This window comes from Balaenoptera physalus, assembly GCF_965194825.1.
Source record: "Balaenoptera physalus genome assembly, chromosome: 6".
Classification (NCBI taxonomy): Eukaryota; Metazoa; Chordata; class Mammalia; order Artiodactyla; family Balaenopteridae; genus Balaenoptera; species Balaenoptera physalus.
This window is the reverse complement of record NC_138885.1, coordinates 108,608,334-108,635,058: the sequence shown is the minus strand read 5'-3', so window position 1 is coordinate 108,635,058 and position 26,725 is coordinate 108,608,334. Positions and strand designations below refer to the sequence as shown.

Genomic DNA, 26,725 nt, shown 5'->3' with positions numbered 1-26,725 from the left:
CCTAATTCATATTCAGCCTTCCAGGCACAGCCTGGGTCTTCCCTGAGCCACCAGGTTGGGCCAGGTGCTTCCTCTGTGCTCCCACCACGTCCTGCCTGGTAAGCCCATGCCTCTTCATCTTTGCACCCCTGGCACCAGTGTTTGGCTCACAGCATGTGCAGCATCAATATTTACCGAACTGAAGCTCCCTCTGCCAAGATACCAGACAGGTCCTGAAATCTAGTCTAAAGGGTGCCCCACCTCATGCCTGGTCGGCAAAGCCCAAAGAACAAGTGGCTCTAGACTTATACTGGATTCTAGATGAATCCAGAGCCCTCAGCTTTTCCGTACTTTAGTCCCCCACACAAGAGGCCACACCAGAATTGAAAATTTGACCTGATCCCCAGGAAAAGGATGATAAGGAACAAGGGAAGTTGCTTATCTCAAGAGTTACCATCTGGTGGTTTTCAGGACCCTCTACTGCTGGGCCTACAACGAGGCCTGCAATCAATGGCAGCATAGCCTTTGGAGCGAGGAAAACCCAAGTTGGAAGGTGTGTGCCGTTGTGTAGCAAGTTACTTTCTGAACCTCAGATTCTTAATCTATAAAATGGGGTTGATAATATCAACCTCACAGGATTCTTGGGAGTAAAAGAGATTATATATGTAAAATGCTTAGCACAGTGCATGCACATTGGAAATGCCCAATACCCATCAGTTACTGTTACGGCCACCATTGTTGTTGACTGTGCCATCACTGTACCACAATTCTGTTACATATTTTTTACTTCATATACATGTACTTTCCTTCAGCCCAAACAGACTCACATGCAGTTAGACTAGAACGTACTTCTCTATACTTTCTCCCGAGGTGTTCCATTTTACATCATGATGTGATTAACCCTTTTCTGCAGAAGATCCAGCTAGGCCCAAGTTTGGGGCTGTGCTGAGGAAATAACAAAACCATCTATGTCAGTGGCTCTCGACCCTAGCTGAAAATCAGGATCACCTGGAGAGCTAAAAACAAAACGGCAACAAAAAGAAACAAATAAAACGAAACCAAGAAACAATGTCTGGGTCCGTCAGCCAGAGATTCTGATTCAGTAGGGCCCAAGCATCAGTAGATCTTAAGGCTCCCCAGGTGATTGTAATGTGCAGCTGAGAGCCATTGCTGAGGGTGGGAAAGATTAGCGCTTCCATCGCCTCTGGGAAAGAAGAAAGAAGCTCTTACTTTTCTATAATCGCCACCACAGTGGAGGAGGGGAGAGGACTAAAGATTACAGTTGAATGATTCCACTTATAATGTGAACAAGGCATTCTTATTATGAACCTGGATAAATGACTCATCATGTTAATCCTCTGATTAGTGTCTGGGTTTCTCATCTAGAGGTGTCTGATCTGACGAGAAGAGGAGTTATCAGAAATGCTCTAGGACATGGAAAAAGCTAGTCTGGAAATACCTGTGAGGGATTTCAAGTTGGCTTGTGGGTGTCTGTCCTGTGCCAGCCCTGTGCACACTCGCACACTTGCGGGCTGGTTGCTGATGTCAGGTGTACGCACTTTGATCCAGGGCAAGTGAAATGATCCCTGCTTTGGCATAAAATCTAGCTAATATCTAAATGCTAGAGATAGCTGGTGACAGCTGGGAGTGTGCTCAGACATAAAGTACAGGCATACCTCATTTGATTGCGCTTTGCAGACTTTGCTTTTTCACAAATTGAAGGTTTGTGACAACCCTGAGTTGTCAGATGATGGTTAGCATTTTTGAGAAATAAAGTATTTTTAAATTAAAATATGTACTTTTTTTAAAGACAGAATGCTCTTGCACACTTAATAGACTGAAGAATAGTGTAAACATAAGTTTTATAGACATTACTGGAAAACCAAAAAATCCATGTGACTCACTTTATTGTGATATTTCCTTTATTGCAGTGGTCTGGAAGCAAACCCACAATATCTCTGAGGTATGCCTGTACATCTAAAAAATGTAACTTCTTCCCCATTATTAAAGTGATACACAAAAGAAAATAGAGTGGGAAAACAGAAAAATAGCATGAACCCAGTAGAAACTAATAACAGACTTAAATAGAGTTATGAGGTGCTAGACATGGTTTTAAGCTCTTCACCATATAAATTCATTTACCCCTCACTACAACTCTATGAGGGGTAACTCCACTTTACAGATGAGGAAAGAGGACCTGGAGCTGTCGTGTGACTTGTCCAAAGTGGCAGCTAGTAAAGGAAGAGCCAAGGTTTGGACTCATGCTGCATTTAACAGGGTAGGGTCAACCTCAGAGATATATATAGCTCATAAGGTAAGCTTTATCCAAGGATTCAGTGCCACTTGCTAAAGTTTAAAAAGTTAATCTCAGTTGCCATTTATTCATCCATTTATTTCACAAATATTTACCAAAGGCATCTATGGGCAGCACACTGTTCCAGGCTTGATTATCAAGATACTGAAGAGTATACAGAGGCTACCTGTCCAGTCATTCCTATAGCATTGAACTCTCAAGTGTCTCAATATGTATAATCAATACAAGTATAGTAAGATTAGAAATGCAATAACTATTCTCTGATTACAAAATCCAAAACCAATACTTCAAAACTTTCAAAATGTCACAGTCTTACTGGATGGAATGTTTGGCATGATCCTCCGTATTTTCATCAATTAATAAGTACACCTTGGACAATAATTTAAGTTGAACCTCATGAATTCCACTTTGTAGCAACACGTTTAATATAACAGTAGTGTCTTCAAGTCAGAAATTTGGTGTTTTTGGATGGATGGATGGATGGCTGGCTAGATGGAAGGATAGATGAGTGAATTAATAGCTAAGAATGCCTGGCAATGTTCTAGTTGCTTAAAAATTGCATCTTTAAAAATAATTCAGTGTTTTCCAGTTTGTTAAACAATAACTATGACTCAGAAGAAAATTGTGATTTCTGTCCTTTCCATGGACTAAACATGCAACTTCAAGGAAGCCATTATGATGCCAGTTCCATCTGATTGTTGTGAGGATCAAATGAGCTAACTGAAATGAATTATGTAGCACCCTGCCTAATACATGTTAAACAGCATATTTTAAACTGCCTTTAAAGTGAAATACTATGTGCAGAAAAGCAAAAATTCAAATGATACAAAAAGCTATACAATGCAAAATACGTTTCTTTTGGCCAAGTTTTCCCGCTATTATTACTACTATTATTAGAGATCTCCAAGCAAAAATAACATCTCCCTGTTGATTAAGAAGGGAGAGGTTTACAGACTAGGAGATAACATCCTTTGAGTCAGAACCAAGTGAAATAACACATGTATTCTGGTTCAATTCCAGCATGAGTGATTAACATTCTCCAACTTCAAATAATTTTTATTATTAGCCAACACTTGTCCATCCCCAATAATACACATGTTGCATCCAGGCCACAGAATGAGGCAGCCTCTCTTGGCATGTTCACAATCTGTGCATACTTTCCACTGAGGGTTTCCCTTTCTTTTTGATTGCTATTCCATAGCTTTTCAACTCCCACTACTTTCAACCCTGGGATGTTTGCCGACACTGAGTGCCAAGTAGTTCCCAAAAAACCAAAAAAATATAAGCACCTGTAGAATCCCAGGGAAGGAAAGAGGTAAAGTACATTTTAAACATATTTATTAACGGTTTTAATGTTTGTGAAGAGATTTATATTTATTTCTTTTAACTTTGAGGCTGGGATTAATACACGTATTCCTCATTATTTCTCACAAAGTCTTGTTGATAAGCAGGAGGAAGAGGGCTATTCTGCAATTTTGTCTCCCAGTCTGTGTAAGTGGGATCCAGGACACAAGAACGACTCAGCCCTAAAGTGCAGTCCTGAGTCCCTCAAGAACTCAGGCCCTCCTGCCTTTTTGCCGCCTTCTTCCAGTAGAAGGAAGGGGTGGGGGGAGCGGGAAACAATTCAAACCCTCTTTGTAAGGGGCGGGGCCGGGGCGGAGCCTCCCGGCGGGCATTAGAAGCAGGTGACCCAGGCTGGGCGGGAGAGGCCAGTCAGCCCGAGGCCGTGACTCCACTGCGGCCAGCGCCGCCGCCGCCGCCGCGCGCAGTTCAATACCCGCCGGAGGTGGGCCAAAGGGTGCTAGAGCGCGGGGGAGGAGCGGAGCCCGGCGCGTCCCGGGAGAACCGCCACCGCCCCCAGGAGTCCGCTGGAGCGCGGATACCCCTGCAGGGGAGGAGAAGAGCGGCGGGCGGGACGCGGCGGCGGGCGCGCACCATGCAGTCCTGTGAATACACACTGGCAGCGATGGGGGAAAATAAGTGTCCCTGGACTTTGGACTAGATTACAGCCAGATATTCCAAAAGCATCGAGACACTGCCCTCTGCGGCCTCTGAAAACAAATGAGACCCATAACACCCTTGCATAAGCTTTTAAAACATGGATCGGTGTAGCAAAAGGAAAGCTGTTTCCCCCCCGCCTCACCTCAATATATTTTTCTCTTCCTCCTCTTCTGAGAAAGCCTATATAGTGATGAGCACACACTTTACTGTTAGAGAATTCTGTTTGCTTTTCTAATCTGTTGAACCATTCCCTCATTTATATATTAAAGTCTATGTATTGATGAATACACACGTACACACACCACGCATACATACTTTACTGTTAAAAATTCTGTTTGCTTTCCTAATCTATTTAACCATTCATTCAAGAAGAGTGTGAGGCCATTACTGGGGAAGGGGGTGACAGTGCATTGGCCAGCAGAATACCAGTGACCAGGACTGAGTGGGGACTAAATTTAAGAAGCTAAAATGGCAAAAACAATTAAAATTAGAGGATGTCTCCCTAGAAAAACAGCAAGTGTAGGGATTTGCGCTTCATTTATACCAAAGTTGGAAAAGTCAGATTTAAGCCCAGGTCAGTTTTTACATTATGGATATTAAGTAAACAAGTGTATAGTTTCCATAGTGTATTTAAGCACTTTGCTGGTGGAAAGAAGCCTGGTGTTATAGTTTTCATGGACTTTCAGAAGCTATTCACGTTTATAAAAATGCACTGCTCTTACACACTCATCCTCTGAATCAAAATTTCAGTATATTCGACAAAACCTTGTACACCGAGCTACAGAACTTTTTGCACATCTAATTCCTCTACTTGTTCAGAAGCTTCTTAGAACCTTGAAATAGATCCCCTGCCTGAGGGCCAGTTCCTCTCTTGTTTTTCAAATGAGGAACTTTTCTGATCACCTTGACCTCTTCCCTCAGTTAACATTTCTTCCCAGAAAGTACAAAGATTATTCTGCTGCCTTAGGTCATTGTGCCTAATTTGGGTTTTTCCTCTTCCTTTTTTTTTTTTTTTTTTGTGGAGGAGTGTAAAGATGATGCAGAATGTATCTAAAAGTTGTGGGATGATGTGGTTGAAGTGATTTAATTCTTCCTGTTAAAACAACTATTTTTCATTTTGGCAACATACCAAACCTAAAAAGAACAACCAATTTACTTTAAAAAAAAAAAAAAAAAGACAGTTAAGACAAAGGATACTAAGCCAAGGAAAGGCAATACAGGTAATGCATTTGGAGGTCTAGGTCCAGGCCAACTCTCAGAGCTGCCTCTGTTTTCAGCCTCTGTTCTCACCGCTGCTCTCCCCCTCCCTTCCCTCAAAGATGAAGCCCACCTGCTTCCCTCAAGTCTTACCTCAGCCACCCCTCCCGCTACCCAGGGCAGAGAAGCCCATCTATTTATGGTCGCCCCCTATTTCCATCTCATATGCTGTTTTCTTCTGATTTTTATTTTTATTAGGCAAACAATCCACACTCATGAAAACAATTATAAACTGGAAGGTTGTGGGGTGATTTAGCAGCTTCTTCACAGCCAGCTCTGTGATTTTAGTGAGGATTTAAGGCCCAGTTTAGTTTCACATGTACAGCTTTTGGGCTGTCCCTTTCATGGTTCAATTGTAAGCAACGTCTCCCATCACAGATTAGGGGGTAAAGATTTAGAAGGAACTAATATGTGACCTCTCAGTAAAACAGTTGATAAGACTTAGGAAGTCATTTTAATTTATATTATTAACCTCACACTTTGAAGTTGTCTAAATTGGCTGAAAATAAGTATTCTTGGTGCCTTATTGGTTTATCCTTGCAAACCTTTGTCATGTTTTCTCGTAGTCATTTCCAGTGATAAGCCTGTGTGTGTATTGTGTGTAATTGTGAGCAATGTACAAGCTTAAATAACGTGCTGACACCACTGTTTCCAAGTTGGTATTCATTAGGCCGTTTCCTCCTGGGCTAGGGCTGCACTAATCCCGACACCGGCTGCCAGGAGAAAACCTCATGGAGCCCACACCGCACCTTAATAACAGCATCCGCGACCTGCAGTCTCAAGTACAGAATGGGAACCCCAGAGCTAGGAAATGTAGTTGTATATTTTAATGAACTGCTACCCCTGCTAAAGAGGCTTCTTTCACTTTTGTGCTCTACAGAAAGACCAAGGGGGGTAGGAGGGACAAAGCCTTGAATAACTGCTTTCTAACACCGAATGTGGCCAACAGGACAGAGAACATCACAAATCTAGGCAGGTGTGAGGTACAGTGGCTGAGGATTTCCTGCTCCCCCTGCATGCCCTCTCTTGCCTCCAAAGTCCGATCAAGGGATCCTGGGAAAGAAATACGCCTGGGTCGAGGAGGGTGGTTTTGAAAGAAAAAGCTACCAAGACATTAAAGCAGGGTGAATGAAGGGTAGGCAGGATGAAAGTAACTAAGTAACCTGGCTCAGAACTCTCAAAAGCTTCTAGCAGCTTGATGACAATTACAGGATTTATTTCAGTCTGTGGTACATCATTTGAAGACAATATTACTTCATGTTGTTACAAACTGTATGTATAGTGTGTATGTGTTGTGGGTGTGTATATAAATAATATATATTATATATATGAGAGATTTAGTGACTTTTGATACGGGTTTGGTGCAGGTGAATTTATTACTGAGCCAAGTGAGGCACATACTGAGTCAGTAGTTCGAGTCCAGGGCATTCAGTACTTTTCCTGATTTCCATGTGTGTATAGTGCCTGTCCCATGCGGTATTGTTAGTGTCATGTCAAATCCAGAACTCACAAAGCAGAGCCAGCGATATTTTATTTGTAGACAATCAACTAGAATCTATAAAATTATTACTGGCAGATGATTATAATTCCAGATCCCTAACACTAGCAAAAGGAAACCCAGAGCATCTTGATAAGAAGTTTTCTGTTTTTGTTTTGTTCCTGGAAGTCAGTAGAATAGCAGTTGTATGTGGTTATATTAGTGCCAAGATACTTAATTTGCTGACCTTATTATTTCAGAAAAAAAAAATTGTATGTATTATACTTGTGGGAAGTTAAAATAATGCTTTGAGATTTTTATCAAATATGGAGAGTAGTTATTTATGAAAAACAAAGAAATGTCTATTTTTGTTTCTTTGTTCCCAATTAATGTAGCTAAATTTTAAAGTGCATTAAAGCAATGGTAAAGCAAATAAGATGCTGTACAAGTAGTTTTCTCATGCTTTCTTGGAGAGACACTGTTTTCTAAGAGTATCTGAAGGAGGTATGTGCATTCTAACTTCATGATCAGATTTCTCGGATGTACTTTGAATATAAGTGGCAACGTTTTTATTGATAATAAAATCAAAGAAATTCCAATCACCAGAAGGAGAACTAATGAAAACATGTTTTACCTGAATGAATATACTTCATAGGTTTCTCCTGCTGATCCTGTGATTGTTTCATGATTCACTTGAAGAAATGAAGGAAAATACACATAAGAACAGAGACATTACCTGAGATTGTGTTCTATTTTATCAACCCTCCATCTATACTCTGTACTGAAGCAATTTGGATAGAAGTGCTGCTGTTGTTGTGTGTGTCTGGTTTGCAGTCAGAAACTCCCAAAACTTCATCATTCAGCAGTTAGATCCACAACTTTGTATTAAGGTCTAAATACAAGTCAGGGAACCCAGCTAAGATAAGAGGATATATGGTTCTCCCTCTGTATTTGTGGGTCATTGGTTCCAGTAGTCTCCCTCCCCCCCGTGCCACCCCATACCAAAATCCATGGATGCTCAAGTCCCTTATAGAAAACGGTGCAGTATTTACATATAACCTACGCACAATCCTCCCATCTTCCCCCGCACCCTCCTGTATACTTTAAGTCATGTCTAGATTACTTATAACACCAAATACAAATCCTAAGTAAGTAGTTGTAAATATAATGCAAATGGTTGGTGGTGTGCAGCAAATTCAAGTTTTGCTTTCTGTAACTTTCTGAAATTTTTTTCCCTAAGTATTTTCAGTCCATGGTTGGTTGAATCCACTGATGCAGAACCTGTGGATACGGAGGGCCAACTGTAAATTGATTTAGAGTTGGCACTTCCCTGACAATCTGGACAGATGCTTAGTAAACCTGAGATAATTAATTTAGCATCAAAGTGAGTACTATGAGCATTATTAGATTGGTACATGTTAGGGCATTTGGGAGAACAGAGAATACAGCAGTTGAGCTGGATCCTGGTGCAAGAGCCACTGTGCCTTACCCGTCCAGGTCTCTAGTTGGCACATCTTCCCAATGCTTTCTCATTGTTCATTCCCCCCAGTGGAAAAGGGGGGCACTGTTGGACTTAGGAAGTTGGAGAAATAGGTAATAATGCTTCTTTTAGTGATTTAGTTACAGAGCTCTTACGTGCAACAGAATGAGAGGAAGTAGAATGGTTCTGTGCATAGATTTGGGAGCTAGACTGATTAGGGATTCAACTCCCAGCTCCATCATTCATGGGCTGTTGATCCTGAACAAATTACTTAAGCTCTTAGTACTTCGTTTGTGTACTGCATCTTATACTTTCTCATCTGTGAAAGGGGGATAATGATAGTACTTATATTTTAGGGTTGAGAGGATCTAAAAGATGAAATCAGGTTAAGGTAAGTAAAACAAGGAGGAAGCAGCCATTCAGGCATGGAATGGAAAGGGAATTGAAAGACTAGTTTTCAAATTTGTGTCTGCATAAGAATCATTTGGGCTTCCTATTAGAAATGTAGATTCCCAGGCTTCAGCTCCAGGAATTGAGATGAATTTGGGATCCAAGAATTAGGTCTTTTTGTTCTGTTTTAGTAAACTTTTAGAATGATTTTAGGTTTACAGACAAGTTGCAAAGATATATCCGTTTTGCCCTAATATTAACATATTATCATAGCACATTTGTTAAACTAAGAAGTCAACATTAACGCACTACTGTTAACTCCAGACTTCATTTGGATTTCACCAGATTTTCCACTGATGTTCTTTATCTGTTCTAGGATTCCGCGTTGCATTTAGAGAAGCTTCATTTCTTACAGGGACTTTCAGCCCATGAGAGGCAGGTGGTCTGGAGACCACATCTTGAGAAACACTAGGACATGTCAAGGGCTGAGGAAGGTCAAATTGCCCCATCCTCACCACCATCCTGGTGGTGGGGGTGTTGGATATAGAAATTTGATTTGAAGAGTTGGGATGGAATCCTCTCCCTTAGATGAGAGGGGTTACCTTAAGAAGTGAGGCATCTATTCCTAATGCCAGATGAAATGAGTTTTGGAGTTTGGAAGGTGGGGTTGCTGCCTAGCCTGAGGAGATACATCTAGGGATGTGGGCAGATCAGGGGAGTGAGTGCAGCAAATTGGGAACAACTACTTTGTGGGAACACAGGAGGGCTCAAGTAGTTGATTAAAGGGGATTACAAGGGGCCAGTTAGCCCGTGAGCCATAGAAATCCTGTATTTCCTGGAACCTGGTGATAGTGTTTTAGAAATGGCTCATAGTAGTAACCAACATCAAGCACTGCCACATTGGACACGAGCAGAGAGTCAAAGGGTGAAGCTGAGATGACCTTGTTGAGAGAGGGCAGTGGGAGGTGGACAAAACACTGATGCCCTGCGTTTGGAAGAGTCGGTTCCCACAGTGAGGAGATAAAGGGCCACCATCTGGGGAGCTAGAAGTAAAGGTCAGTAGAATTGAGAACGGTAAGATGAAGGAATAGATGTTGTAAGAAAAAGCTAGCAGAGTAATTTGAGGTCTTGAAGTAGAGATCGACATATTCTTGAGGACCTTAGGTTCTGAGGCTGTCACTGACTTTCTCTAATCACATTCAAATTATTTAGCTGCCCTCACAGCAGTTAAGTAATCACCTAACCTGTTCCTTTTTTTTTTTTTTTTTTTCTTTAAAGAACATTCACCTCTTTTCATTTGACTCTGGATTTCTCTTAATTTCTATACTACTTCACTTTCCTGGTTCTTTCTGCATGTTAGCGATCCTAAACCATAAACTGGTATTCATAACATTTCTTTCACATGAAGTACATGTTATCTCATCTGCCAAACCCATTTAAAACGGACTAGTGGAAATTGCCTCAGAAGCCAAACAGATTGCACCTGTGTACAAGGGACCAGGTGTCTCTGAAGGGCTCCTAGATCTTTTGTATTCTTGCTGGCACGGTGTCAGGCTGGCCAGGCTGGTGAGTGGCTAACAGTTAAGATTTTAGGTGATCTAATCCTTAACTTGATAGATGCTGGGTGTAATCTACAGATTCTGCATAGAAATTAGCACTTACCCCTGGGAGAGCCCCTACCAGCTGTCAAGTGCTTTACCAAATAGCTCTATACTCAAGAATGCGGCTTCTGGGTGAGGGAACAGTCGTAGTCATTTTACATGTGGTTAGAGAGAAGTCTTGGGTGATGAAAGATTTTAGCTAACCTACACGCTATAGGTAAACATTTCCAAAAACATTGCATAACCTGAATACAGAGTGAATTGTTTTCCAGTAAATACTGGCTTCAGCATTTTTCAAAAATCAAGGAATGGTATATTTTATAGAATGGGAAAACTAAGAAATGAAATTTGACCTGTTGTAAAACTAGGATTTAGTGCTGTTGAATTTCAAGAATGGGCATACAGGGTACATTAGGAGTAAATGTGAAAGCATAGGGTCATGATGGAATCTGATACAGGGTGGAAAAAATTTCTCTTAACCAGAAACACTGGGCCCTAAGAAGTTGTCTTAGGGTCAACCACATGAATTTAACATACAAAAATGGCAATTTAATTTGGTTCAAACATACATTTCAAACTTTTGTCTTTTCCTTGTAAAGAATAAAGTTCAGTTCACGGTATACCAGAGTTAAAATTGCACAGATGTCAGTATTCCAATAGAGAAAAATAATTTTTCTTAAAAAGCGAAAAAATAAAATTTGAGTTCAGGTAGTCAGATATTCTTTTATAGTCTTACTACTTTAGGGAACAAACCCTTCCTCGGTATAAAAATCTGGAAAAACATGCCATAGTTGCCACCCTATTAATAACTAGTTTCCATGCCCCATATTTGTTGGAGAACCTACTTTGTGATGTTTAAATTTTTACCTTAAGTTGCCTCAATTTCCCATTTATTAAAATGGCTGTATTGCCTCTAGAATTAAAGCTGAAGGGGAAAAGCAATTTTTAGCGATTCCCCTTATTCTACCAACTTGTTCTTGAAGCTACAGTCATGCCCAATGTTCCTACCCCCAATTTTTTTTTTTTCAAACCTTCGACCACTCGAGATATGTCAGCATTTCTGCTTAGTAACTGGCATATTACTACGCGGTGCAAACTATTGATATAAACAGTGACTTGTGATCGATTTTTTTTCCCTTCTGTACTAAATCAGATCATTTCTCCTCATCAGCAACTTAACAAGAACAAAGTTAAAGATGTGACCTTAGGAAGGTAACTAAGGTGGAGGAAATACTACGGCAATACTATCAGGACTGATGGAATATTGCTCAAGTGCAGTGGCTAGGGTCTAAAAGAAACTTGAGAGATCTGGTATATTTCCAACTGAATGTTAAGTGAAATAGCATGTTAAAGTCAAATTACGTGGCTTGTTTAAAAGTCACCCTCTTAACAGCAACCACAATTCTACTGCTTCCTGTTCTTCCATTTTCTTTCCTGTTCAATTGCTTGAAACCCTCAAACAACAAGTTCTGATTCTACAGTATTCCTGTAATTCCTTTCTCTGTGGATTTACCTACTTTTATCTTTCAATGTGCATTTCCATCTTGGCACCATAACAAACAATTCAAAAATGCCATCTAATGCATTATGCCACTGAGCACTGTAGCCAGTGATTTTAAGTGTACTAGATTATCTTCAGGTTGAAAAGAGCGTAAGCTGAAGAAATAAATGTCTACATCTTAACTAAAGGCAGGGGTCAAAACAACTTATGAATGGTTAGTTGGAAAATGCTTTAAGGCCCGACTATCAGAGCTGACTGAAAACATTTGAGTTAGGCAGAGTTGTAATGTTATGTGAACAGTGAGAAGTGTTACAAACACAGTAGCCATATATTTTAATTAAAACAGAGTTTATTAGCTTTTCTTTTAATATAAACATGAGGAAGAAAAACCACATAAGTTGTAGCATTCTTTTCAAAATAAAACTGCAATCAGTACTTGAATTTCCAAGCTCCAAACTCCATAAACAATATTTTTTGAGGTGGTAGATTGTAGTATTTTATATACCATAATTTATCATTTATGTCTCTGTCCCTTAAAAATGATGGAACCTGCAGCACTCAGTATAATGTGAAGCCTTGCTATAAAGAGAGAAAGTACTTCTGGCCCAGAAATGCTTTGTTTACAGGCAAAATTCCTAGGATTACATTTGAGAAGGTAGGAGGAGAAAGATTTCACATAGTTGAGAACACTTTTTTTTTTTTTTTTTTTTAATATTTCAAGTTTAGGTGACATCGTTACCAATCTCCAAAAAGACTGATTACTGGACCTCCCTGCCTTTTAAAGCCTGAGGTAAGGGTTCCTAAGGTTTATATGTTTCCTCTTACATAGAACTTGAAGTGAGACACCTACAGCCAGGTTAACACACAGGATAGAAAAGCTGTTTCGTATCACTTACTCTCCTGTCACTACTACTAGGGTCCAGTTCTTTTCAATTTATTACATGTGAATTAACACTGTTGTTCATAATTCCTTCACCAAATCTAGAAAAAAGAAACTTAGGTGATCAAGCAGGTAAGCAGCCCAGCCTTGCAAAGGACTATTTTAAAAAGAGGAGGGGAGGTATCCCCTCAAGTCTTAGTGCAATTTTAAGCTTTGATACTTGTAGAAGTATAAATGCCACAAACTTACGAAACATCATTTGAAAGTTTAATCGAATTTCTTCTAAACTCATTTAGTTTTGTAAATTTTAAACGTTAAGCGTTTATTGTTTTATTTTTTATTTTTTAAAATTTATGTATTTATTTATTTATGGCTGTGTTGGGTCTTCGTTTCTGTGCGAGGGCTTTCTCTAGTTGTGGCAAGTGGGGGCCACTCTTCATCGCGGTGCGCGGGCCTCTCATTATCGCGGCCTCTCTTGTTGCGGAGCACAGGCTCCAGACGCGCAGGCTCAGTAATTGTGGCTCACGGGCCTTCCCAAGCCAGGGCTCGAACCTGTGTCCCCAACAAGAGAGCCTGCGACAGTGAGAGGCCCGCGCACCGCGATGAAGAGTGGCCCCCGCTTGCCACAACTAGAGAAAGCCCTCACACAGAAACGACCCAACACGCCATTAAATAAATTAATTCATTTAAAAAAATAAAAAATAAAAAAATAAAAGCTTAATGTTTAAAATGTACAAAAGTAAATGAGTTTAGAAGAAATTCGATTAAAGTTTCAAGTGATGTTTTGCCAGTCTAGCATTTATACTTCTGCGACACTGTTCTGGAGTATCCAAGCACACTATATTAAAGCTTAAAATTGTTCTAAGACTTTTGGGACACCTTCTATTTCATCACCGGCTTGTTAATTACTGGACCACCATGTTGGCTGGAATTATGAAAATATCCTTTAACACAAGTACATAACAAAGAGGAAAATCATCACAAAATCAGAAGCACCATTATAGTTAACAAGAAATGCAGCACGGACCCAATAGAAGGAAATAACCTACTTTCTCTGTTTATGATCGCAAACATGCTAATATGCTAATAAGTACTGCCTGCAAAGAATTTGGATGACATGTGTTATTCAGCAGCTTTTTGGTTTAAATTGATTGCCAATAATGACTAGCAGCTTCAATGATATAGTAGGGAGGAAGAACCCTGCAAAACCTAACGATGCTACAACAGTCTGTTCCGAAGTTTGGCTTTATGAGTTGTTAGGAGTCCCATGTTTTTTTTTTGTTTTTTTTTCTTTTTTGTTTTTTTTTTGTTTTTTTGGTTTTTTTTCTTTTTTTGTTTTTTTACTTTTTTTTTTTTTTGGAGTCCCATTTTTTGATGGTAATACTGCACTGATTCTAAAGGAATATGCAGCAGTATGGGACAGTGAGGTAAGAAAAACATAGAAGTTATATAGCTAGTGTCTTTAAAGTCTAAAAATTTAAACTATTAATTAAAAAACCTCACATAGCTCACAGCTATCAGATATCTGTGCATGGATTGGGAGCAGATATCTGTGCGTGGATTGGGAGCTTTTAGCTTTGGAGTGGTTTTTGTAACTCTGTTTACAATAAAAAGGACAGAAGAGCGTGTTACATTGACGAGGTCCCGTTCTTTCCTATGAGCATAATCTTCGCTTGTCCATGAGTCTCTTGAATTCAATGTCTTTCTTTAAGGTGAAAATACTAACTTTGCTGGTTTCTGAGCAGGAGAGGTGATATTTCTCCAGTCTTTGTTTCGAGGGGTTTATGATGTTACAACCCCTCACTTCTCCCTTAAGAGAGGATGGCATTGGAGCGCCGAATACCAATGAAATGATCAGCGCTGAAAGACCTTCTCATAGCAGCTCTACACACGTCTTTGTATTTGTCGTCACACAATCTGGAAATGGCCTAGGAAAGTCAATCAGGTAGAACATAGGTATAATTAGGGGGGGGAAAAAAATGTTCGGACCTTAAAAAAACAAAAAAAGCATCATTGATAAGCCACACATCTCCATTCGTTTAGATAGTTCATAGTTACTGCTACTTTGGATAGCTGATATCTACACTAACTGACAGTTCCCTAAGGTAATAACCTTTAAGGGCTATGATTAGATTGCTGGGGCAAGGGGTAACTTGCCCTAATAACTTAGAGTTACTTAAAAATTGGCTTCCTAATGATAGGCTCCTAATAGCAATATCATCTGTTACCTACACACGTGATCCTTAAACGTAATGGACATACACTTGGGCAAAATCAGTGTTTACTCAGCTATTCAACTTCTCTTCAGTTTTCATTAGTTATTACATACTCTAAGAAAATTTTAATCAGGTAGGTATGTGCTGAAGGTAGGAGAGGTCTAATGACAAGCGCTGAAAGGTGCTATTTCACTTGCACATAAATTATGGTAGAAAAACATCTTATTCTAAAGTACCACCAAGGTACCACAGAAAGTATCAATTTTAAATGTGTTCATTTCAGTTGTGAATTTTGCTGTATACCCACCAAAAATCATAAGCCATAAGTATTACGTTGTTCCATGTACGTTACCATTTATATTAAAAACTCATGTACTTTCTACATCCAGTATCTGAATCCACATTATACCTTCCAAGTATAGGTCTCTCAGGTTAGCCACGGATGCTTTGTCTAATAAACTCATGGGACTGAACTGTGATACACACACACACACACACACACACACACGAACTGCAAGCTGAGTAAAAAACAGTTAAGAGGGAATTCCCTGGTGGCGCAGTGGTTAAGAATCCGCCTGCCAATGCAGGGGACACGGATTTGGGCCCTGGTCCGGGAAGATCCCACATGCCGAGGAGCAACTAAGCCCGTGCGCCACAACTACTGACCCTGCGCTCTAGAGCCCGTGCTCTGCAACAAGGGCAGCCACTGCAATGAGAAGCCTGCGCACCGCAATGAAGAGCAGCCCCCGCCCGCCGCAGCTAGAGAAAGCCCGCGTGCAGCAGCGAAGACCCAATGCAGCCATAAATAAATAAATACATTTATTTATTTATTAAAAATATCAAGACAGTAGAAATAGTCCAAAACATCAATTATTAAAAAAAAAACAGACAGTTAAGAGTGGTAAGTAGATTATGTAGGTACATCTGATTAGGGATACAATTTTAAGAAATTATTCATGTATGGTTATATGTAAGTGTAGAGGTTCAAATGGAAAACCATTAAGAACAGATTAAATATGATTGAAAGTATTCTGAATTATGGTTACAGAAGAGACAATTTTTTTTTTTATAATGTGGGATCCCTGTATAAACCATAAAAGACACAGGAAATATGATGCCAACGGGTCAATAAGCTCTTCAAACTGTTAACAGCTTTCCATTTTCCTAATCACTGCTTAATATAATTTAGCTACAGGTGTGGCTTCGGTGGCTGACAGAAAACCCCAGTTAGTGATTTCACAGCCTTACCTCTAAGTTCTGTGCTCTTTCTTTGCTAAGAGGAGTGAATAGAACATTCAGGTTGTTGTCATCTGCTAAGGAGCGAAGGTCAAAGTAGTATTTGGCATACACACTGAAAGGAACATTAATATTAAACTGAAGTAGCTCCACGAAGTGCCTTTCCATCTCATTCCTGGGGGAGGAGGAGAAGACAAAACCAACACAGGACAATTTTAGTCAACTGGGCTATCTTCAAAAATACCATTCTGAGCTACTAGGATGGCTCTAAATACTGTTTTGAAACCAATAATGGCTACCCAGCTGGATTAATACCCTAATGTGCAAACAAGGTACAGCTATTTGTGGTCCTTTCTGCGTCCCAGCACTTTGAGTCTGGGACAAGGGGGAAGAGGTCATGGCCCTCTTATGCACTCATGCTGCTGACTCAGGGGCTCATTCTTCAGAGTTCCATTAGTGCAGCTGTACGATTCATGCTCCACACTCACTCACGAGGCCCCGCTCTAGTGATCAGTTGAAAGGAATGATGTATGCTGTTTATTAGCTCTGAAGAACTTGCAGACATTTTCACCGGGCTGATGACAGGAAGGGGCTTACTGAAGTAGAGACGAGCCAACAAAAGGAGTGGGCACATCACCACGGCAACAAATGGATCCATCGAGAGCCACTGCTATTATCTCTGAGGGGGGAAAACTCTTGAGGCAACAAGGATTCATCTCAAGTAAATAAATAAATAAGCTACATTCGATGGGAAAGGGAATCCCCCCACCCCCACCCCCACCCCGTGCATGGGGCTGTGTCAAAGGGCATAATGCAAGTTTCTGTTCACCTTAAAACCTTACTAGGGTGAGTTGTCGTCACCATGACAGGACAGGATGCACTTTTTAAGCTTAGGAAGGCAGTAAGATTATGTCTCAGCTAGACTAAACCCACTTTACGATACGACCTCTGATAGAGCAGTTGTTGCCCCCGGTGTTAGGAGAGCAGCCCAGAATGTTCAGACCTACCGCCCCTTGCCAGGACAGACTGCACACGCCCACAGAGGGCGAATTCAATGAAGTGGGAAAGTAGAGTGCTGGGAGCAGGCTTCTGCTATATGACCATATCCAGCCATTTGCTTGCCAAATGTTTAAGTAAATAAATATAAAGTTAGAGTAAATCTTACCACTTTTCACAGCAATCACTTTAGAGAGTTGATTAGATAAAAATGATAAATACCCAAACAAACATGCAAGTGGCTTATTTCACAATACATTTGGTTTCTTGGTTTTCAAGTGTTAATATTTTATCCATTGGATAAATCAACAAATGCTCCATGTTCTCCTGTATGGAGAGCAGAGTATGAGCAGAAATGAAGTTTCTCATTTGTTGAACTTTAAACCTAACTGAACCTACTTCCAAAATTAATTTCCTGTTCATACGGCCAGAAGTCTATAGAAATGTAAATCAGATAATGTTTTGATAATCAGCTAATCAGGACTTAATTTACTACAGGAATAAATGCACTTCACTATCCCTTTTATATTTTCTCCACTAATACATTTTAATTGTGTGGAAATACAGTACTTCATAGGATTAACATGTCTATTAATAGAGCTTTAATCACTGAAGAAAAGCATTATGCCTACAGAATATGCATCTTCTGTGTTTTTTGCTGTTTGTAAATGGCTAGGTGGCTGAAGAGCCTACCACTTACAGGCGCAGCAAACTGTCTGAACAGCAGCTGCTCAGTTTAACTTACTCTTTTGAAGGGAAATATATATTTAACAAGACACAGAGATGTTAGAAAGTTTTAAGGAAAAGCTGATAGACAGCAATTTTTCAATTCAGACTCAAAATGAGACCATTACAAATAGTAGTCAACAGCAGAGGGATGAAACAAATGTGTATTAAACACTTTGTTGTAATGCTTTCCAACTCCCAAAGATCATAAACAAAAGCAGCCTATTATAAACATAACTCCTGGTGATTCTCCGTTCTACACAGAAAAGCGTTGTTTAGAATTAGTTTCTTCATAGCTGGACAGTGCCGCCAATGCTCCTGGGCTCAATGTCTATGAACACCCACACGTTTCCCTGCATGTTCTCGGATGTTGTACCTGGAACCAGAGCCCCAGTCAGCTCAGCTGCAGATTCTGAGAAAATTTCAGCTGCCATCATGGCAGGGATGGTGTTCACGATTACAAATTTTCCTTCCTTCAAGGGACCAGTTCAAAGACTGATGATAGTGTTGGTCAACGTCACTTTAGTTTCTGCAACTTCCAAAAGTACTTCTATTCATTTCAAATTCATTATCTGCTGTTCCACTGTTTGCTAAGATTGCTACCAGCAATATCACCACGACCACCTGGTTTACATGATCACCAAAGTGGGCATTTTCACCAAAAGCCACTTTGACAGCTACTGACAGTCACTGGTCCCTTCTCTTAGTCACAGCTTTCCTCGCTTCAGCTGTAAATATGCACTTTGGTAATTGTGAATTATCTAGGGTAAGGGGCAAAGGTAACAAAAACAAACTCTTGCCCCTGCCTGCCATCTTGATCGGCCGCTGCTGTCCAATATAATCAAGAGGTGTCCTTTCACATTTTCCTGAATGCCACCCACAAAGACAGGTTCACTGTCAAGCGGGCACTTCGAGAGTCTGCTGGAATTACCTCTCTGGCTCATCCTGCTTCCCACCCTTGGGGCCCTTCACCAGAGCCAGATTGGAAGCCTGGCGTTTCATGCCAATGTGAGCGTGCCATCTGTGAGGAGAACCTGCCTAGTTAACTCAAGGCCCCACAAAGTGCCGCTGTGTTTGCTGAGTGCCCTGGGTGAGGCCCCAGGGATGCTTCCCGGACGACCTGAGTGGTAGGTGTTTCCTAGCTCAGCAGACTTTAGGGGAGGAGACAGGAACACAGGGATCTGAAACCTTTATATGTGGCTACCTGTACATCATAGTTTCTGTAACAACAGAACCTCAGATAAAAAGGAGAAAAAGACCAGCAAAAGCAAATACACAATGTGTGACTCAGGTTGAAATTATAACCTGTCAGTAGTCTAGAGGCCCTAAGACCTTAACAGTGGCCACTTGCTTCAAAGACCAGGCATGTGCCCCTTAAAAATGGACTGGACCTGGTAGACAGCTTTAAGAAAGCTGTCAAGTTACTTACTGTACCATGTTGCTCTGGTAGTGAGCTTGTAAAATGTTTGGCAAAAACCACCAGAAAAATAATTTCAATTTCTCAAGCAGAATATTACAACAATAACACATCAAGACCTACCAATGAATGAGGGGAAATACAAATTGTTATACTACAGCTAGATAGAAAGAAGGCTGTAATTTTATGTCTATTTCAGCTCTCTGCACAAGGTAACCTTTCTTAAAATGTAACATTTCTTAAAAATGTAAACTTTATGAGAGCAAATGAGGTATTGGAAAATGGTTAGAAAGTTCACGGTAACCTTACAAACTCACATGTCCTCAACTGTAACGTCCTTGAGGATCTGGCAGTCGTCCACATTCCATACAGCCCGATCGTCCCAAAACTCGGAGGCAAGAAGAATGGCTCCCAAAACAATTCTTTTCCAGTTAGTGGGGCAAATGTCGATCTCAGCATAAGTTAAAAGCCTTTCTAAGTAAACCTGCAAAAGTAGAGCACTGATCTTTGATTTTCGTTCAGTTTAAGTGCTGTGATAAGAATTGTTAGGAATGACAGATTTCATCTCTTTTTGACACCCCTTTTATTCCTAGGTTCTACAAAGACTTTGCTCAGCCAAGCCAAGGCCAGAGGCCAGGTCACAGTTGTAAGTCAGATATTTCTGTGAGTCTGATATTTCTACTCTGCCCGTGTGAATTTCCAACCCAATTTTGGTCACAGGAATGAAAGGACATCTCAGCAAAGGGCATTCTAAAGACACGCATTGTATTATTACCTTCCCACTTGTCAAGGGCAGCACATACAGCCCAGTGTCGACTTCAACTGTTCAGTAAATGCTTGAGTGCCTATCACGTGCAATGTTAACTACAAGACTGGTGGTGGTTGCATGGCGATTTTACATAACGCTTGAGTGTGTAAAATTCTGGTAAGACTGAGCACATCTTTACCTTCTCTTCAGAGTCAGTCACCAGTCCTTTTGTGGCATGAACTTGAAGATAAAAACTGGTGGTCAAGAGAGCCTCCCAGTGGCTGCTGCGTGGCACAGCAGGACAGGCAGTACAAAGGGGCTTTACAACTGTCAAGTATTCCCATATTTTAGTGCCTTTTGAAGGAACACACATGCATACAAAGGGTAGTCCTTTTCATAGCCCCAATTTTTCACATCTCCATTATCATTTCATTATTCATTTCTGTCTTACATAATCTGCAGCTTAGTCAATTCTTTTGGTTTTAAGGTGGGAAGACCTGCCTGTGTCTGTATCCCTGGGGCTCCTCTAAACCTGCCGGTTTGTGAGATGATTTCACGGTTTCTTTTACATGTATCAAATGTCTACCCTACAAAGAACTGGATGGAGTTAACAGCTGAGCAAAGATTAGAGAGGTAAGCTGTGATTTGTTGTTACCTCTGTAGAAGAGTGTATATGCCATTTGACAAAAAGAAAAATGTCCAGTTTGAAAGAGTCTGTTTACTCTCTGAAGGGTTATCAGATTGACAGCTCAGATTCGCCCATGCCCTCCAAACTCTACTGTGTTTTCAAACACGGGTATTGAGATTATATGTTCTTAGTGAAATTCGGCTCCCATTCCCCAAAGAACTCAGCACTCTCTAGTACCCTAAGAACGACTCTCCCCGCAAGGTTCAACTCTCTACTTTATGGGACTCATCAGAGGCACTGAAACGACACTGGCAATCTCTCAACTTCCTCTCACCTTTGTACTGGCAAACTTGGTACACGTGCTGATATTCATTTATCCCACTTGCCCTCCTGTCTCGGAGGAAGCGAGATTTCTTTCTTTTCACTGAAGCTAACTCTCCTATGAATGAAGTTGATCCCACCTCACTTCTGCAGAGCACTGTGCCCACAGTTAGTCTCCTTTTGAACAACTTCTCCCTGTCAGAGGATTCCTCCAGTGTGAATGCTTCCATGTCCCCAGCCTGTCCCCCACTGCCCCTAGACGGCGTCCTCAGGCCTGAGGCCAGCTCCTCATCTCCCATCCTCTCCTTAACCCACTTCAGTCAGCCTCCTGCTGCTACCACTCTACAGAGACTACTCTTGCCGTGGTCACCGGTGCCTTCACACAAACAACCCAGAGCTCTTCGTCCCAGAGCTCCACTCCCCAGGCCTTCCCTCATAAATGAAAGAGCACTGCCACACGCCCAGTCGCTGAGACCAAAAACCTGCACTTGAGTGTATCCTGCTCCAATCTGTTAGGACTTCTTGTTATCTCTACCTTCACTGGTACCCTGACCGCTTTTCTGTCTGTCACTTCTGACTTGTATCGCTGCCACTGCCTAACTTCTCTGCCTCCCAACAGACTACAGTCTGTTCTCCCCAAAGCAGCCAGGAGAGCCTCTTAAATTAAGAGTACTTTATGCGCCTGCTCCAGATCTGCCAGAGGCTTCCCATCAAACAAATACCTTCTTCCCGTGGCCTGCAAGTTACGAGGCCCTGTGCGGTACGGCCTTGTCCTTCCGTGACCTCATCACCTATGCTCTTTCCCTCATTCCCCGCTCGGATCACAATGGCCACCTTGCTTTTCCTTGAACACACAGAACAAGTTCCTGTCTCAGAGCCTTGCACTTGTCCCCTCTGCCCGTAATGCCAGCGTACCTGATCTTCCTCAGTTCAGCCAGGTCCTGGGTTCAAACATTACCTCTTTAAAGAGGCTCTTCCTGAGCTTTCTAGTAAGCCCCTCTAATCACTTTATCCCTTTACCTTGCTTTCTCTTCATGGTTTTTACCACCACTTGAAATAGTCATCTTTTAAAAAACACTCATTAAAAAAAAACACTTATACTTTGCTATACACCTGAAACTAACACAACACTGTAAATCAACTGTACTCCGATAAAAAAAAAAAAAAAAAAAAAATTTACGTCTTCCACACTTGCTCCATAAAGGCGAGAACTTTATTTATCCAACTTGTTCTCTCCTCCACCCCCCACATGTAGAAAATTGACACAGAGTAGGTATTCAGTGACATGGTATTTATGACATGAGCAACTTCTTGGTAGCATTTAGCGTTTGGACCATACTCTCCTTCTTGAACCTCTCCTGGTGTCTCTTAGGGTTCTCTGCTGGGTTTCCTACCACTGTAGCCACTCCTCTGGGGATCTGTCCCTTAAGTGCTGACAGTCTCTAGTAGGATCTATCTTCTACCCACTTTTTATTTTACATACTTTCTCTGCATTTGAACAGCTACACTTAATTCCCTCCCTCTAGCTCAGATTCATGCTCCAATCCCATATATTCAAATGATTACTAGACACTGCCATTCTGCTGTCTCGCAGGTACATCAAGCTTAACTTGGCTACAAAGAAATGCCCCTCTTCCAACCCAAATACTCTCCTTCCTGCATTTCCTAGCTCTCCATATGCAAGCACCATTCCTGCCTCTCTCAAGCATGTGCTAAGCACTCCAAGTGGCCTGTAGCGCCAAGAAAAGGCCTGTGTCTGATCCAGTACCCACTGAGGGGTCTCTTTTCAAAAGGACAAGCCTCCTGTCCTAAATTCTGCCTTGATAGGAGCAGGCAGTGAGTGGCCTAAGTATTCCTTCCCTGCAGACCACGCAGCTGACTTTCCCCCCTACAGGTTTGCTATAGGGAGGAGTAAAACAATCCCAACTACCTCTCACTTGAATATGATTTATTATTCAAATGATAAAACCTTACCATAGGAATTAGGAATGGATGACAAAAAGGTCCTTACACAGCTGTAGCTTAGCAGGCTAACTAGAGTAAAGCCTTCTGAAGTCCTACTGGCACCCTAGTCCTGGGCAACTTCACATGCAGGCAATAAGAGGACAGCAGGGATGGTTAACACCATTATCCATTATCCAAGGAACAGAGAACTGAGGGCAGTAGTTCTCAGTCAGGACACACATCAGAACTGCCTAGGCAGTGCAGTCTGGGACTCAGCTTCAAACTGCCCGGAACCTGTTTCTGCCTGTGGACCAGAGCGCTCAGTGATTGCCCCGCCCCACCACCACCACACGCGTCGTCTGTGTGTGCGTGTGTGCACTGTGCGTGCGTGTGTCCCCTCAGGTGTGGAAGGAGAAACCAGAAATCTCTCCTGCTGCCTTTAATAGCAATTGTTTTGTGATGAGAAAAGCAATGGCAACGTTTTAAATCATAATGATGATTAAAGCTCAAATGTGTATACTTTACTTTCTTTTGATAGGTTTCTCTTAATAAAGTTCTAATGATCGTTTCAGGAACCTACTTTCATTTGGGAAAAACAGGACCATACCATGTGTACAAGACAGAAATTTCTACAGATGCTTTATGAAAGAAAAAATATCTTACCAAAGTTACTACTGCACCTTCAGCAGTTAGCTGTGCGGCACTAGAAAGAGTATGAACAAATCCGTAAATGAATTTGTGTTCAGGATCATGCTCGAAGTATTCCTCTGGAATCTTTTCTCGCTGAAGGGAGAAAAAATGCAATTTAAGTATCCACGGAAGAAAAATACTTAAAAGTACCCTTAAGATAGCAGTCTTCACACTTGGGCCCACGTGCCCCTTAAAATAATTCTGATTGGGTGACATGTCTTGTAGTCTTTTAAATCTAAACAATGGGATCCTAAAATACCACAGTGATCCAGTACTCACCACCATTCATTAAAGAAAAATACAGGCACAACCGCAGAAAATTTATGTATTTCCACGTTCCTCCCCACAGAATTCTAACCAAATGTAAACTATTGGGTTGGCCAAAAAGTTCATTTGGTTTTAAGTAAAAATAAAAGACACAGTTTTCATTTTCACCAAGCATTTTATTGAACAATATATTCACTAACCAAACAAACTTTTTGGCCAACCCAATACTTTTAGGCTCAAAAGTCTTGCTGATCACCATATGTCATACTTTTCTGTAGTCAACTTTGAAAACACATTTCCAGTGTCCTGTAACCATAAGGCTCTAAGAATGTGCTGTCCTGTACAGCAGTCGCCAGCCACGTGTGGCCACAGAGCACCCGGAGAAGTGAATTTTAAAACTTTGTCATTTTAATTCGTTTAAAATGTAAACAGTTTTCTAATTTTCTTCTTAGAGGCCTTATCATATTAGGTTTATTTACAAATATTTATATTGTTTGATGCTATGGAACATCATCCTTTAAAAAGATACATTTTCTGTTACTTGGGTATGTTTACTTACCTGCTCACTATTCACACAAAGTGCAACTCGGTTCATATCCATCAACCCCTTATACAACACGCCTTCGGGAAAATGACTAGACACAACATGGCGTGGGGAAGAAGACTTAAAGGAAGATGAATTTGACTTCGAGCTGGAGGAAGTAATTTTCTTCTAGTAATTAATTTCAAAGCAAATCAGCATGAAATAAACACAACTGTATAAGAGAAAAATACCACTTCAATAAAACTGACACTTACTGTGAGTGGATGTAATCTCTCATCAAAAATATCCAAGGATCTATCTGCAACTCTATAAAATAAGAATGTGCATTTAAAAAATTAATTCAGGACTTACTATCTTAGTAAAATATCGGCTAGGAGTAGAGAGAGGGGTAGAGGAAGCTTAACCTTCAACGAAGCAAACAGTTTTATAAATTCTTCTCCTGGATTCCACCCTTAGAAAGGTTTCCTGACCTATTTTTACTCAGCACATCAAGTTCTGTGAAACCTTTTCTACAACAACCAGCCAGAGTTGCCTCTATAAGCACTGACCCTCCCTAACAGGCAATGCTAGTAAACCAATATATTTTCACCCCTCTAACCTCACACTGGAATATGCAAGAACATTTTATGAAGCAGTGGTGGTGGGCAATAAATTCTTCTCACTTCAATCAATGTGAATATGAGATTCATGGTTTTTTCCCGTTTTTTTCTCTTTAGTTCTTTATATCCTTATTGTGTATTTCTTCTTGTCTCTTTTAAATAGTTTGAGTTAAAAATGTAATTGTCTTTTTATTTTAAAAGAAACCAGGCTTTTTAATTTAAAATTTCACCACACTAATACACTGCGCTCATTTGAACAGCGGTTCTCTAAATGTGGTCTGCAGGCCTCTGGGATTCTCCCCTATCCCCTCCTTCAGGAGGCCCAAGAGGTCAAAACTGCTTTTATAAGAATACTAAGACACTACCTGCCCTTCACATTGTGTGACATTTGCTATGGATGTATAAAAGCAAAAGTGGGTAAAACTGCTGGTTTCTGAGCATGAATCAAGGCAGTGGTACCAAACTGAATTAGAAGTCATTCAATTATTCACTGCCACTTGCAGTTAAAAAATCTGCTTGAAGAACATCCTTGATAAAAGAGTAAAAATTAATAGTGTTCTTAAACCTTGGTCCTTCTTTTTAATATTCTGAATAAGTGGAAAGTATGCATTAAGCACTTTTACATACTGAAATATGGCTGTGTTAAGGAAAAGCACTTGTGACTTGGCGGTAAGTCATTTTTTTCATAGAACACCATCTTTATTTGAAACACTTTTTTCATCGAACACCATCGTTATTTGAATGTACAACTGACACAGTCATTCTTTCAAAAATGAACAAAGTGAGCCTGTCACTTCAAGGAAAATAACTCTAAAGTTATTTGTTGCCAATGATAAAATTCAAGCCATCAAGCTAAAAATATCAGGAGTTTTGGAAAACTTCTACCTTCGATTGTGAACTTGACAACTTCTCAACACTTAAAAGACTTTTCTGGTAAGACTGGTGGTGATACTAACAAAAGTGAGTTTTTGACACTGTCTAAAGAAATGTGAACCAATACTTTCCAAATGACCAATGTATAATATTATAAAGTCAGGTACAGGTAAAAAGATCTACTCAGTATGCATGACAGATCAATGGGTATTAATTTAACATAGTATTTATTACAAGTTCATTGATATGATTTAGAATTCCATTTTAACTAATTTAAGAAACTAGCACATGCAGACTTTTGGTACAGTATCAAAGAATATACCAAATTATCTGAAGGCTTTAAAAATACATCTTTTTCCAACTATATATCTGCAAGCGGCTGGATCTTCTTCATATTGTTTCTTCAAAACAAATGACTGAAGACAGAATAGATATGAGAATCAGCTGTCTTCTATTGAGGAGATACTTTTCTCTCAATATTTTTTGTTGTGGAAAATAGTTATTTTTCATTAAAAAAAATGATTTATGTTGAACACTGGGGTTCCCAATCAGGGGTGATTTCGTCCCCCAGGGGACTTCTGGCCATGGCTGGAGACAGTTTTGGTTGTCGTAATGTGGAGGGAAGAAGGTGCTACTGGCA

At 40.6% G+C, this 26,725-nt stretch overlaps 2 protein-coding genes across 2 annotated transcripts in view; both read right to left on the bottom strand.

Moving 5' to 3' along the window:
• LOC309663087 (cyclin-Y-like protein 1) overlaps window positions 1-26,725 on the bottom strand; it is a 228,838-nt gene that overhangs the window by 180,385 nt on the left and 21,728 nt on the right. The gene's annotated exons all lie outside the window — the stretch shown is intronic.
• Window positions 13,929-26,725, bottom strand: part of LOC309662917 (cyclin-Y-like protein 1) — a gene marked incomplete at its 5' end in the record, with an annotated part of 76,635 nt that continues 63,838 nt past the window's right edge. The window contains 5 exons of the mRNA XM_082466129.1: window positions 13,929-14,808; window positions 16,345-16,507; window positions 19,789-19,955; window positions 23,776-23,895; window positions 24,868-24,919. Of these exons, the coding sequence (XP_082322255.1) occupies window positions 14,692-14,808; window positions 16,345-16,507; window positions 19,789-19,955; window positions 23,776-23,895; window positions 24,868-24,919 (619 nt within the window). The 3' untranslated portion in view covers window positions 13,929-14,691. The remainder of the gene's footprint in view (window positions 14,809-16,344; window positions 16,508-19,788; window positions 19,956-23,775; window positions 23,896-24,867; window positions 24,920-26,725) is intronic.